Source organism: Gopherus evgoodei, chromosome 2 (assembly GCF_007399415.2).
Source record: "Gopherus evgoodei ecotype Sinaloan lineage chromosome 2, rGopEvg1_v1.p, whole genome shotgun sequence".
Taxonomy (NCBI): domain Eukaryota; kingdom Metazoa; phylum Chordata; order Testudines; family Testudinidae; genus Gopherus; species Gopherus evgoodei.
Window position 1 is genome coordinate 239,793,621 of NC_044323.1, and position 14,281 is coordinate 239,807,901.

General features: G+C 40.6%; 1 protein-coding gene across 1 annotated transcript in view; it reads right to left on the reverse strand.

Moving 5' to 3' along the window:
* Positions 1-14,281, reverse strand: part of STAU2 (staufen double-stranded RNA binding protein 2) — a 220,933-nt gene that overhangs the window by 148,916 nt on the left and 57,736 nt on the right. Inside the window, 2 exon segments of the mRNA XM_030553274.1 lie at positions 4,924-5,031; positions 9,866-10,025. Coding sequence (XP_030409134.1) covers positions 4,924-5,031; positions 9,866-10,025 — 268 coding nt within the window.

Genomic DNA, 14,281 nt, shown 5'->3' on the forward strand with positions numbered 1-14,281 from the left:
ATACCACGCACTAGGCTAGGTTAATCCCACCCTCTGGGAAGCACAAGTCCCGCCCCTTACACCATACTGGGCATGCTCCAAATGCTTCACTAGTATAAAGAAGAGCAGCCCAGCTCATTCTGGGCTGACTGCTGGGGAAGAACGATGCTCAGTGGAGGCTCCAGCCCAGGAGCCACTTCCTGTAGGAACCAGAGAGCCTGAGGTCCAGACTAGTTGCGCACAGCCAGTCAGCAGGAGTCAGAGTCCCAACAAGCTACCTGTGCCAAGGAGCTTGGAGACCCCAAGAACAAATGGACCCCAGCTTCAGGACTCACGGCAGGAAGTGGCCCAGAGGGGTGGACAGAGTGGTACCTTGCACCCAAGGAAGGTTAGCGTCTTGCAGCAGGATCCCCACTGACTGGGTGCTGACCACGCTCGCTACTGACAAGGCCCTGGGCTGGGACCCGGTGGAGATGGAGGGGTTGGGTCCCTCTACTCCTCCCCGCCACCAGACACCCCAGGTGGCGGTCCACTTCCCTGACTCTGGCCCTTAGACCACACAGCCCTGACCTCAAGGGCAGCAGTACTGACTCTGGCCACTAGGCTGCTGGGCCCTGACCCTGAAGGGCAACTGAACTGACTCTGACCCCTAGGCCTTGCTGCCTTGAACACAAGGACTGCCCTTTTGAATCTGACAATTGCACCTTATCGTGATGAGGCCTGAAACAGTTGGGCAGACTGTTACCGTGGTGTCAGCACACCCATCATCCACTTCAACAGGAAATGGGGCGTGCATACACTGCCACACCCTGACACATGGTACTGTCCACCCAAACAGTGCATAGTTCTCCCCCCCAAAATTTGCAGACTGAAACATTAATTATAGTCCTGTCTTTAAAGAATGGAAAAAAACAGAACTAACACACAAGGAACATAAAATGCATAAACCAGTTTATAAACCTCCATGAAACAAAGGCAAAAGGCTGAGATTTCTCTGTACTGCCCAGCGGGAAGCAATAGGCAAAACCCTTGCTCTGCAGCAGCAACTCATAGGGCAAGGGTAGTCAATCGGTGGACTGAGGGCCAAATCCAGACCACTAGATGCTTTTGAACAGACCCTTAAATCTTTTTATTTACTTTTTTTTATTATTTTCTTCTTCTCTGGAGTCTGGACCTTGACTATACCTTGACCAAGAAATCTGGACCTTGACAAAAAATAATTGACTATCCGTGTCATAGGGTGACTAACGACCACACTCATCTTTAAAACCTGCTCTGTAACAGACCCACACAAGTCCTAAAATAGCTGCAAGTTGCTGCAGTGGGGGAATGCTATTATCCCTCTGGCCTCTGAACAGCCCTGGAAAGCACATACCAGCTACTGGGCTTGTGTAGAATTCTTCTACTACAGAGTATTGATACTTTAAGGCATTTTTAAAAATCAATTCTTTAATACACAGAAACTGCTTTACATGGCTTCTGGAAGTTCTTGGAGAACAAATACTAGCTTTACTTTATCAGGCAGAGTAAGTGAAATTATGTGATTGTGTAATTCCCCATTAGCCAAACTGCTAGAATCAAATTCTGCTCTGTTCCACCCATACAACCATACTGACATCATAGGGCAGCACCTGGCCCCTAAGTTACATTACAAATTCTCCCCATTCTCCAAATATTATGCAATTCTGAAAAACTGTTCATATGAAACATTAAATACCTTTAACCATTTGCTCATCTATGTAACAGAGCAAAGCTTTAATATTTACTATTTACTTAATATTTGTCAGATGAAGAAAATGCTGAGAATTCTACAGTCATAAGTTAAAGATAATAAAAGCTTTAATGCATGAGTGGAATAATACAAAATATTCTTAAGAACATTCTCATTAGAAACACCAGATCCTGCAAGTTATCACAAATTGGTTAGTCATTTTACTGAAATATAAGACCTCTTCTTAAAACAATACACAGGTTAAGCCTCAATTCTAGCCAAAGAATTCTAGCCAAGAATATCAACAACATTTACATGTAATGACACTAAATAACACACACAGAAAAACTGGTATGTTTTTGAGAGAGTAATTCCTGTGATTTTGAAAATCTTCCCAATATAATTTTTTTTAAATTACATGTTGTTTCTTCTTGGTAAGTGGGCAAGAAACGATCCTTTTATAATTAATGGCAATAACATTAATAGTAATAACATCCTTCAGAATATTCTCGTGCAAATGGCAGAACAGAGTTTCCCTGTATCAGACATTCCCATCTTCATGTCTTCTTACCTGATACCACTATGGCTGGAACAACCTCCCGATTGACACCTCCAAAGCACCGTCACTTTTCACCCTCAAAAATCTTCCAAACCCCTAACTACTGTGTGACTCATTATTATCCAACTCCCTATACGTCAATGTACTGATTTAAATGACTCTTGTGTCACATGGTAAATGGCCCCTATATTTGAAGTTGGAGCCAGCGCCCGTGTGCCACAGCAAGTGCTCCCATTTGGCCAATTAAAAGGAGCTTACCCACTGACATCTCCAGGGCCAGAGAGCCAGAACCACAAGAAGGTCAGGAGGAGTGAGGGATGCTCCCAGCACAAAGGCTGTGGGGGCTCCCACTGAGAAGAATGAGACTGCACTCCAGTTGGAAGGGATGAGGTGGCTGTCCTGGGACAAGGACAGGAGAGGAGAGGACTGACAAAGTCTGGGCATGGTTGAATGCACCAGTATGTGGGGCATTGAGGGATGAGATGTCTTGAGTTTTAATGACTGCGTGCATTGGGGTGAGAATTGGACTACATATTTGGGACTCCTCTTGTGGACTAGGATGCTGTAATAAACCAGTCCCAAGGCGGGGTAATATTGAGATAAGAAAGCCAGAAGTGACGTTATTCAGCCACCTGAGAGGGAAAACTGAAGCAGGTGTGCCTGTCATGCCATGACCTGCCACAGGAGGGTGTCCCAGGCAGGCTCACCTATGAAACCCTACATTGTAGTAGCATGTGACTATGGAATATAAACCCTTCAGCGGCAAGGAACCTGCTAATTGTTTGGCACCATTACTGTAGAGCAACTTATACCCTTATAGCACTAGATAAATAATACAACCATTAACTATATAAGCAATTGTAGTCTAGGTGACTAGTTATGCGAGCAAAGTTATGCATGTGCTTAAGTATTGACAGGATCAGGGCCTAAATAGGGAACATTAAGTGAAAGAGTCTGGCCTGTAGATAAAATGGGATTTGAGGACGAGAAAGATGAGGAGACTGAAGTAGAGATAGGAAAAAAAGAAGTGAGGGCATTATCAATAACTCTTTGAGAAGGGGACATGTAGGGATATTAAAGAAGGTACTAACAGTGATTTCCCCCAAGTGATAGTGACTCCCCCTGTTTCACCAAGTACAAAAATCTTTTAGTTCTTCTGTTAAAACTTGTAAACTCCTGTCTGTAGAAACCACTGATCGTATCTGTCCTGTGAAACATACTCTATTACTATGCAAAACTTACAAACAAGTTAATTGACTTTGTTCTTGAAGTAAACACTATGCGAGCCTTAAGCTGTAATTGATACAATGTAAATAAAACGCTATAAGCCATTAAGTGACTTTCACTTCATTGTAACAGCAATGGCTCCTAGGAACAGACCCCCACCCTCTGTGATTAAAGGGCCAGGAGTCTCAAATGAATTAGCACACACTCCAAAAGTGGTGGAGACAGTAAATTAAAATATGGTTAACATATGGAATGTATGTTGATAAATGCTTGATGTACATGAATGGTTAGAGAGGTGCCAGCCTAGAAAGGGAGTATCCATTGGCCGAAGAATGTGTCAAGTGGACCACCAGACAACCCCCAGAGGGTAAACTGGGATCACCCCAACACCTGGAAGGATGAGAAACACAAACTTTGAACAGTGTGGAGCCATCAGGAATGTGCCACTTTAGATAGTGTGGAGCCACCAGGAATGTGCCATCTGCTGACTGAGTCAGCAACAGCAGGATGAAACAGCTCCCATAGACTAACATAGGAATTAATTTCTATAAGAATGAACTCTAAAGACTGAGGACTTTTGAGTTTCTGATTCTGCTGCCAACCTCCAGGAGCAGCAGGTGCATCTGACACAAACTCGGCTCCATCCTCATGACCAAGATACCTGGCCAGTAACTTGGCATGAGCGACTTCTAGGCTGGTAACTGTAACACCTATACAGAACTTGAATGAATGATTGTGTGAATGAACATACGTGTGTGTGTGTGTGTGTGTGTGTGTGTGTGTGTGTGTGTGTGTGTGTGTGTGTGTGTGTGTGTGTGTGTGTGTAATAAATAGGAATAGGAATAAGTAGTCAAACAATGTTGTTTACTTTTATCTTTTGCTTTATTATTATATTTACAATAAATGTGGCATTTTTGCCTTATCCCTCTTAATAAGATCCTGCTGCTTTTCATTCTATTGGTATAACGGACATGTGTTGGGAAGTGTCCTTATGGGAGCTTTCATGGTGTCTCAATGTCTTGTAGCAACTCCCAGGATTAGGATAGAAGTCTAGGTTGCCTCTCTTTTTGAGTGTGTTTTTTTTCTATGTTGAAAGTGGCTATCAATTCCAATTTACAGCTCATGATGGCAAAGGATAAACAAAGAGTCACTACCATCCATTAAAGACTGAAGGACAATGGACCTGTCAGTGTCCACACGTTTGGCCGACATTTATTTGCAGCCAATTTAATGATATAAAATGACACCTTAGCTTCAGATTCATTTTCAGTTTCATTTCCTATTTAGAATTTGCATGCATTTATTTGTAAGAGTAGAGAGTTTGTAATGAATGCTCTCACCCAGCCTTTTTACTTTTAGTTGTTGCTTATTACGTTTTTATAAACACTCAGAAGACAGCAGACAGCTCAATATATAAAACTGGTCTACTCAGATAAAGAACACATACCTCAAAACTGACGGGCATGTTGCGCTTCAAGGCAATTTCAAACACTATGCTGATCTCAGATTTGTTTGCATCTTTTTCTTCTTCCGTTTCCTTTCCTGCCTCTCCATTCTGCATCATATAAAACAAAGTAAGCACATTCAAATACTTGCTTTCAAGTAGCAGAAAAACAATTTCCCCTTTATTCCTCAATGTCTAGAATATATTTCCACCAAAACAATAACGTGTGAACTGCAGTATTTCATAATTTGTTTAACTTTAAAGAGATTTAATATTTATATGTAATTATTTCAAAGTATAAATTACAGACTTGTAGTTACTTAGTGGTTTGGTAAAATGTCACATTTATGAAATAACTTAGTCTCATACACCTTCTAGAGTGAAACTTCCTCTGATGTTCATCTATTAATTAGTCACCTGTCTGAACAGCCATTACATTTTTTGGTCCCTGGAAGTGTTCCTGACTCCCTATAAGTCCCATCATATTATGACCTGAGTAACATATTACCCGTCATCCACTTACCTGTAAAATCAATACAAAACGTAGCCATGTTTAATATTAAGGGACCATTTATACATGGTTATAAAGGATTAATTAATAAATAAGCAACTTTTACAGACTTTTAAGCTGATTAGAAACAGTTTAGAATAGTCTATTATACATTCTTTTCATGTCCATAACAAGACTGTTACAGTTCCAGGACAAGCTGTGTCTTTGACCCCTCCATCTTCCTATGGGCATCCCTTCCAAGTACCAGGCCCACATCTATATTTCTCTCAAGGTGGAATTCTACTCTCAGTGGTCCAGCAAGGGCACCATTCTCAGGCTTCCAGCTTTCCAGCCGTCACCTCTCTTGGATGGAGAGGCACCTCCCTCTTCCTTTTGACCAGGATATTTCCAGGCTGCCCAGTTCCCTGTCTTCATTGTGTATTTCCCAGCACAGACAGGTTGCCCAAGGTCAACCTGCTTGCTTTCTCTTAGAGACAGCTGACAGGTGTAATTGCTACAGTTATAAGTTATACACATCACTTCTCATACAAACCTACTTTATTCTTAAGGTAAAAAAGCACTAACGAGAAAACATATACAAAACAATAAAAGGAACCATGTGTGTTAATAAGCTTACCAGGGTTCACCCCAACCCTAACATGGATTCTGGTAGGAACAGACCTTCAAATCCCCACCCAAGGGGAAATTCCTTGTGGTTACCAATTCATCACAGCTGAGCTTCAGCTCTGAACAAGCAACCTGTCCTTCCAGCCCTACCCTAGAAACCGGGGCCCTCTGTAGACCAGGGGTCTGTCAGTTTGCTGGATCAGAAAGATGGCTCTGAGCCAGTTTAAAATCAGGCTATTTATCCAAAACCCCTTTCTTTGTCTATTAGTTCAGACTGGATTCTCCATATCTATTCAGGGGGGTGGCTTCAAAGGGTTGATAACACAGGAAGTTCATTAGCATCCCCCCTTCCTACTAGAGAAGGTATATTCAATGCCACAGTAACATATACCCAACTGCATTTTTAATACAATGTACCCCAAAGGTATTAACCTTAATTCAGTAAGGTTTAAATTGATTCAATAAAGTTTATCTTAATTCCATAACGTTTGTACAGGCTATTATACAGGACATTGTCGGTTTCTCATAGTATTTAATTTGCAATGCCCACTACCACTTATCTATCTACTTATAGGTCGATCATACTGTGAGGATGATGCAAGAAGTCTCCAGGTATACAAATTACACCAAATCTAAATAGTATCATGGTTAGTTGTGAAGGGAGATGTTTGATCACTCACATGGCTGCAGAAATTCAGCTCTTAGATGGAAAAGAAACATAATGGGAGAGGAAGATAACTTTTGCTTATCATAAAACAAGTTAAAATGAGGAAACATTCATTTTAAAACTTGAGGTCCTTACAAGCCCTTCCAGATGCTATTTATTCAGCTTACAGATTTGTCTTCATGTTGGGGGGGAGGGATAGCTCAGTGGTTTGGGCATTAGCCTACTAAACCCAGGGTTGTGAGTTCAATCCCTGAGGGGGCCACTTAGGGATCTGAAGAAAAAATCAGTACTTGATCCTGCTAGTGAAGGCAAGGGGCTGGACTCAATGACCTTTCCAGGAGATTGGTATTTATTTATATGTATAGCTTTCTTTCTTTCTTTCTTTCTCTTTCTTTCTATATATATATATAAAACAACATTCCCATTTTCATTCTTGAGCACAGCTCCTTCAGCACAACTGCACAGGACTCCCAATGGTAAGTATATGGTGCCCATTTCCACAGTATCTGATCACCACAGTCTTTAATGTATTATCCTCCCAACTTCCCATATGAGGTAAAGTAGTACCATTTAGCCTCACTTAAAGATGGGGAACTAATGTACAGAGGCTAAGTGATGTACCAGAAGTCCATGGCAGAGAAGGGACCTGACTCCAAGTTATTTTTTTCCAAATCTCTTGACTAGTGACCATAGCTGGGGTATATATTCAAATCAGGCTAAGGCCTGGTCTCCCTGTTCATTGCACCTACAAAAGTAAAATGCAGGTCCAAGTCTATGTAGCTGTACCTCCTACTACCTGATTTGTGCTCACAGGTCTACTGTGAGTTCAAACTGCATCCCCAAAGGGGAAGCTGCCCTTCCGAAAATGCATTCCTTCCTATCTATCTGGAGAGTTGGATAACTTTAAATGTCTGCTTTGTGGCAAGAAAATGATGAGATTTCTCTAAATAAGTTAGATCTGTACAAACACAGAATGTGGATAGCCCAACAGATGTTTCAGTTAAGAATCTCAGATTTGTGCAATCACAGCTCATCCTTTGAAAGCCTGGATATCCTAAGGGACCTGATAAAATGATGCTGTTATATTCTTGTGACTGTGACATACAGTTTAATTTGACATCCTATTGCTTTTGTTGGGTAAATAACTTTTCCAGTTTCACATACATAGATCATAGAGCATCTAAACAGAACTACCCACAAATTTATTGCCCACAACTACTTATTAGTATATATACTTGGATGATAATAGTTTACTTTGTGGGACATCAGAAACTAAATGATGTTAACAAATATGATCGCTGGCAAGTGAAGAATAAGCAACATTTTCCTGTCCTCATTACTGGACATCTTGAATTCAAGGACTCTTCCTGAAAAAACAGAATACTAAAAAACAAAAACAAAAAACCCAGTATGGAACTAAAAACTATATCTCAATATTCAGACTTCACAGCCTGCGTTTTTTAAGACAGCAGCCAATCCTTCGGACAACATAACTGAAGAAGAGAAGGAAAAGGAAAAGGCCATATTTTCCTACGATCTTTTTTAAAGACTCCTACCAATCCTCTTGAACGACTTGAAGTAAATAATAGACTCCCTGATCCAGAAAAGGAATGATGGCATAACTAACAAGGGTTAGTAAAATCTTCTCTCACCCACAATGAAGACTATTCAGGTATGGTTTGGAAACAGCAAGAGGAATAAAAGTTGCATAATTGTTCTTTTTGATAAACAGAATTATTTCACACTTAAATGGTAGCTTGAAACAAAAAACTTCCAAGTATTTTTAGTTTTTTTGTTTGTTTGTTTGTTTTTTTAAATTATTGCTCTGCACAGGATCTCAATAGGTATTGTCAAAAAGGGAGCACACTGAGGGCATTTTGTGTCTTCCAAGTATGTGTGTTCTGGTTCAAGTCACCTGGCAATTTTGTTGTTATAAACCTTTTCATTGGCAAAGTTACCTGTGAGATGGTTCTATTTATTTACTTATTTTACTTAAATATTCTTTAAAAATGTGTTGGAATATTTTCATTTCTGAAGCAATGCAAATACTGATCCTTACAAATGCAACGCTGAAGAAAGCTAATGAACCATCCAGGGACTAACAGGCTGAAAACCTAAAACCATTTGACAGCTGTTCGATAGCCTATTTAAAGAGAGTCGTGATCTCAGTGAGGTTCCTGATGCACAAACATTCACTTCAAAAATACACATCACCATTTGGCAACCTTGCTTTTATTCTAAAAAATATCAGACTATATTAACAACTTCTTGGGACAGGGACCAGTCTTCTTCATAGTCTGTAGAATACGTTCATGGCACTATATACATTTATTAAAAATAATTCATTCTCAGTGAGGCCATGGATTAAACAGGTATTGGATGCACTTTTGGGGATGACCACAAAACTTTTTATTTTGCTTCTTAACAACTTTTAACAATTTTTCCATTTTACCTTAGAAGAATTATGCATTGTCACAACTTAAGTCTATTCAATAGTTTGTTCCTTACCACTTCCTTCAGCAACAGGCATGTGGAGCTAGATAAACTGACGTTTGACAATAATCATCTGCTTTCTATATTGTTCAGCTACTACCACATTTACTATGGTTATTAGGAAAAGTAACCAGCTAGTGAATTCAACACTATAAAAATTGAAAACTGAAAAATAAGCTGTGAGAGTTAGCTTAATAGAACCATGTTACCAGAGTCCTGTCCATTTCCTAGAAGTTTGTGGATTCTAGGAAACCAAACCCACCATTGAATCCACCCACTCTCTCGCTCTCCAATCACCAATGATTACACCTATTCCCCTTCTCCTCTCGGCTTCTAGACTTAAAACTTTATTAGTGTTTCATCATACGTATAACAAGAACCTTCCTATTCTTATCATTTGTTTTTTAACCTGTTATTTTAAAGCAGTTTTCATTCACAGACTGAAATTACATCCTGTTTCTAATATTTTAAAAAATGTAAAATATGTTCAGTGCATGTAAACACTTCTGAGAGATGGCTGCTTGAGAGAGAGAGAGAGAGAGAGAGAGTTCTGAAAAAATCCACTGAGCTGTTTTTTTCTACAACCTTTTAATGACATGAAAATCCAAATGTGGGATTTGAGTACCAAAGTTTGACAAGGAGGCTCAGTAAGTTTTTAAATCACAAACCTGAGATAATTTTTCTGGGATAGGTTCATTCTGGAGAGCTTGAAGGGCCTTCATTGCAGCATTGTGTCTAGCAGCTTGACGAGTCTTTCCTTCACCAAAAAACTCACTGTTGCCAACAGTCAATTGGACATAAAAAATCTTAGGCACTGGGCAGTGATACCTATGAAGTAATAAAGAACAAGTTAATTCCTTGTTATGGGTTAAAACATGCAACACAATTTATGAAAACAGCATGTGAATTTTATTTAAGGTACAGTTATAACTAAAATAGACAATATGCCTTTTTGGTCACAGTAAAGGATGTGAGCAAAATATATTATGCATTTCTCAGCCAACCCATGAACAATCCTGTTTGCAACTCAAACAAGTATTATCTATAACTTTAACGAAATATTTGGATCTGTGACAAGGTGTACTGGGGCCTTAAGGCAGGTCACATGCCCCATACTGCCCTGTTTCTGGCTTCATCCCAGAGGAATGCTGGGAGCAGTAGTTGTTGAGACTGATGAGAATTAGAGGCTCCATTCCAAGGTGTGGTGGGCTACGTAAAAGTAGCTCCCTTCCCTCACAAGGGTAAAGAGATATGGAAGGAGCAGGATCATTAGGTCTATCCAATAAGGGCCCTGAAAGGTGCATGGGTAACTTCAGGTATTGAAGAAGGTACAGAGAGAGCTGGAAGGCTGGAAAAGAAAACTTGGGAAGGGAGCACTGACATTGAGTCTACTTATTACGGAGATCACAGAGAAGGTGAAGAAATCTAAGAAGTGAAGGAAGAGGTTGTGGGTAAGAAGGCATGAAGAGGTTGGGATTTGAACAGGGTACTTCTTTTTGGAGGTCAAGATCAGAGCTTCTTGCAGAGGGTGGGCAGAAACTCTGCTCATTATCATAGTATCTGAGTGCTTCCCACATACTAAATCTAGAAATAACAAGCACTATCTCTTTCTTCCTTTTCAGCCTGTAGGAGAACTACCTTACCTGATTCACAGGGTTTGTTTGTGGGTGTATATGGATGTGTTTGAGAAGGTATTGCGGGAAAACTAAGAAGTAGTAAATGAAATGTTCCAGCATAATTATATATAGTATCCCAAACTTTCCCACTGTTGTACCTTTATTCACAATGACCCCACACTTCTACATTCAGAGCAGAGAAGAAGCGAGATAGTACAGAGATAGGTGCCAATATAAGAACACAGATAGTTAAATGGATAAATAGATCTGCAGGTTCTACAGGAATGAGGCTAGAGCTAGTGAAAAGTTCGGTTGAGTCCCAGTGTTTCAGTACATTAGATGAAGATAATTAAACAGCTCTTAGTCATAATCTCTTAAAGGAAAAAATTAAAAACTAACGATATGGGTTCTTTTTATACACAATTGTGAACTGCCTCATGCTGGAGACTTGATGGTCCCTCCTCAGATAATGGATCTTCTTCTAAAACTCTGGACATACCTTTCATGAAAAAAATAACATATCAGAATTGATTTATGTGCTGAGTATATGATACCTTTATGATATAATACCTGACTGAGAAGGTGAAATAGTTTGGCCACAACCCAGGCACATCACAACAAAGCTAATATAATTCAAAACCAGGGTGAACTACTTTCTTTTTTTCCTTCTTTTATTTCCTCTTAAAATACATAGTAACCTTATATCCATCGAGAATAATAGCCGATCCTTATTAAGATATGTTCTCCTTTATTTTTATCTCTGTCTATACTGACTTATCAAGATGATGATTCTATCTGTGTCAAGATTTTTGGATTTCTCTATAATAATTACACAAAAGGGTAGTTCAATCTCTCTTTGAGGTAGTGGACTGCAAATATAGATGGGTGTGAATCAACACCCAAATCTCAATTTTTCCCGAGCTTTGTGATTAGTTCTAATATATCTGTAATGTGCAAAACCAAAACACTAGATCCAAATACACCCAATGTTTTACATCTCAGGCCCATCTCCAATTGTAGTTACACTTTGGGGAACGCTAATTTCTTTTTATTGTTTTCAGAAGGTGCTTGTTTTCTCTGATGCATGATTTACACTTTCACGTAGTGTTGGGATCTACTAGGGTTTAGTACTGCTACTGTTCTACTGATATTTTGTCTTCCTTTTCCTCATAGATTGTAACTCCCTTGTATACTAGCCCAACTAAACTTTTTTTGTGGGGGGGGGGGAATGATATCTGTAATCATTTACTATTAATATGATCATTCTGTATTTTTTCAAAAGAAATGAGACAGGACAAGTAAAAACTTAGACACAACAAAATACTACAATTACCTGTTCAATATTACATGAACAATTTTCTATTGCTCAATTTCTTTTATTCAGTAGATAATATTGTTTATAGGGAATATTTAAAATAATAATTTGACCTAGCAGAATGTTATGATGTTAAGAGCTATGAAGTGGCTCTCTGACACAAAACATAGTGCATCTAAAGTGTGCATCTATGAGAATTGCCAATGACCAGTGGAAAAAATAAGGCAATACCCCACAAACCTCCCCCACAGCTGGTATAGTGTTGTCTGCCAGCGGATCTGCCCATGTGATTGCTTTAATGGTGTTTGCAGGATGTACAGTTCAACATAAGGCAGGATAAATTCTGCCATTTGCAAAGGGGAACATGCAATTCAGAGCAGTAGTTTCCTGACTCCTCACCCCACTGCTGGCAATACCCCTTGTCTTCCACACTTCCCTTCAAACAAGGAGTTAGTGTGGCAGGAAAACATAACACACAGCTGCCTTACAGTTCACAGTCTCCCATGACCCCTTTTATGCGCAATTAAAATGATTTCACTTCCCTACATGCCACAGGACAGTGGGGAGTATATGACCCTTAGTTCACTTTGTAGACTCAGGTCCCACAAAATGCCCTTTTTTAAAAAAAAAAAAATGGTGTGTTTAGGGAGCTATTTATGAAATAATGGAGAAAAGCGATAGTCAGCCTGGGGCTCTAGAGCCTCATGCAGCTCTCTGGCATTGGCAAAGTGATTAACTTTTACATGGTTTTGATTAAGATCCTCTTACTCTGCTTGGTCTCAAGCAGAATGAGCAGAGCACTGATAACATGAACGCTGCCAGGAATATGTCAAGCAGCACATGAAGCCCTAAGGAACTGGATTAATGCTGCCAGGCCTCTGCACAGCCTAGAAAAGGGTGAGCAGAGGGAGAGGAGGAACACTCCACATTTCCAACAAGCAGAGGAGATGGGGGAAGAGAGAAAGAGACAAGGGAGGACAAATTGTGTCAGAGTCACCAAGAGTCTTAAAATAATCATGATACCACAGCCTTAAGGTGCACTGTGATGTTTACATTGTCTAACATGTGATGGTGCTACATGACAAACAGAATGACAAAGCCAGTGGCAGAAATTAACATTAAGAAGTTGTGCTGAAAGATGTTATGGCTCCCCACTCTGTTCACAGAGTAAGATTCCCTTACACTTCAAGTCTGAATAATCTTGTTACGAAGGACAGAAGAACATCAAGTGCCAGTACAATGATTTGGGGTTTTTTGCATCACCAAAGTAATAACTAACAGGTGTAGATTTTCTGTTCCCAAGCTGTGCTCATGGAGTATTCCCAGGCACTCCATGGATCTGCTTCTGTCACAGTGGTGAAGCAGTCAGTATTCAGACAGTAACACTTCCTATTATATTTCAAAAGACAAGGTGGGTGAGGTAATATCTTCTGTTGTTGAGAGAGCGCTTTTCTTCAGGTCTAGGGGTATGGCTACACTTGAAATTTCAAAGCGCTGCAGCGGCAGCGCTTTGAAGTGTGAGTGTGGTCAGAGCACCAACGCTGTGAGAGAGCTGTCCCAGCGCTGCATGTAAACCACATCCCGTATGGGTGTAGCTTGCACGGCACTGATTACACTGAGGCTTTACAGCGCTGTATCTTGCAGCACTCAGGGGGGTGTTTTTTCACACCCCTGAGTGCGAAAGTTACAGCGCTGTAAAGTGCCAGTGTAGCCAAGCCCTAGGAAACGTACTCAGGGCTTGGCTACACTGGTGAGTTGCAGCGCTGTAAACCCACCACCAGTGCTGCAACTTACTCACCGTCCACACTTGCAAGGCACATACAGCGCTGCATCTCCCTGGCTACAGCACTGGTTGTACTCCTGCTCTGCCTCGGATATAAGGATTGCAGCGCTGGTGATGCAGCGCTGCTCCGCAAGTGTGGCCACCAAAAGCGCTGTAATTGGCCTCCGAGGTATTCCACAATGCCTGTTCAGCCACTCTGCTCATCAGTGCGCATTCTACAGCCCTGGCCTTAGGTGACCCGCCTTTTAAATGCCCCGGGAATTTTAAAAATCCCCTTCCTGTTTGCTCAGCCAGGTGTGGAGTGCAATCAATCAATCAGGAATCTTTCCAGGTGACTATGCCTCCACGCGCCAAACGAGCCTCAGCACGG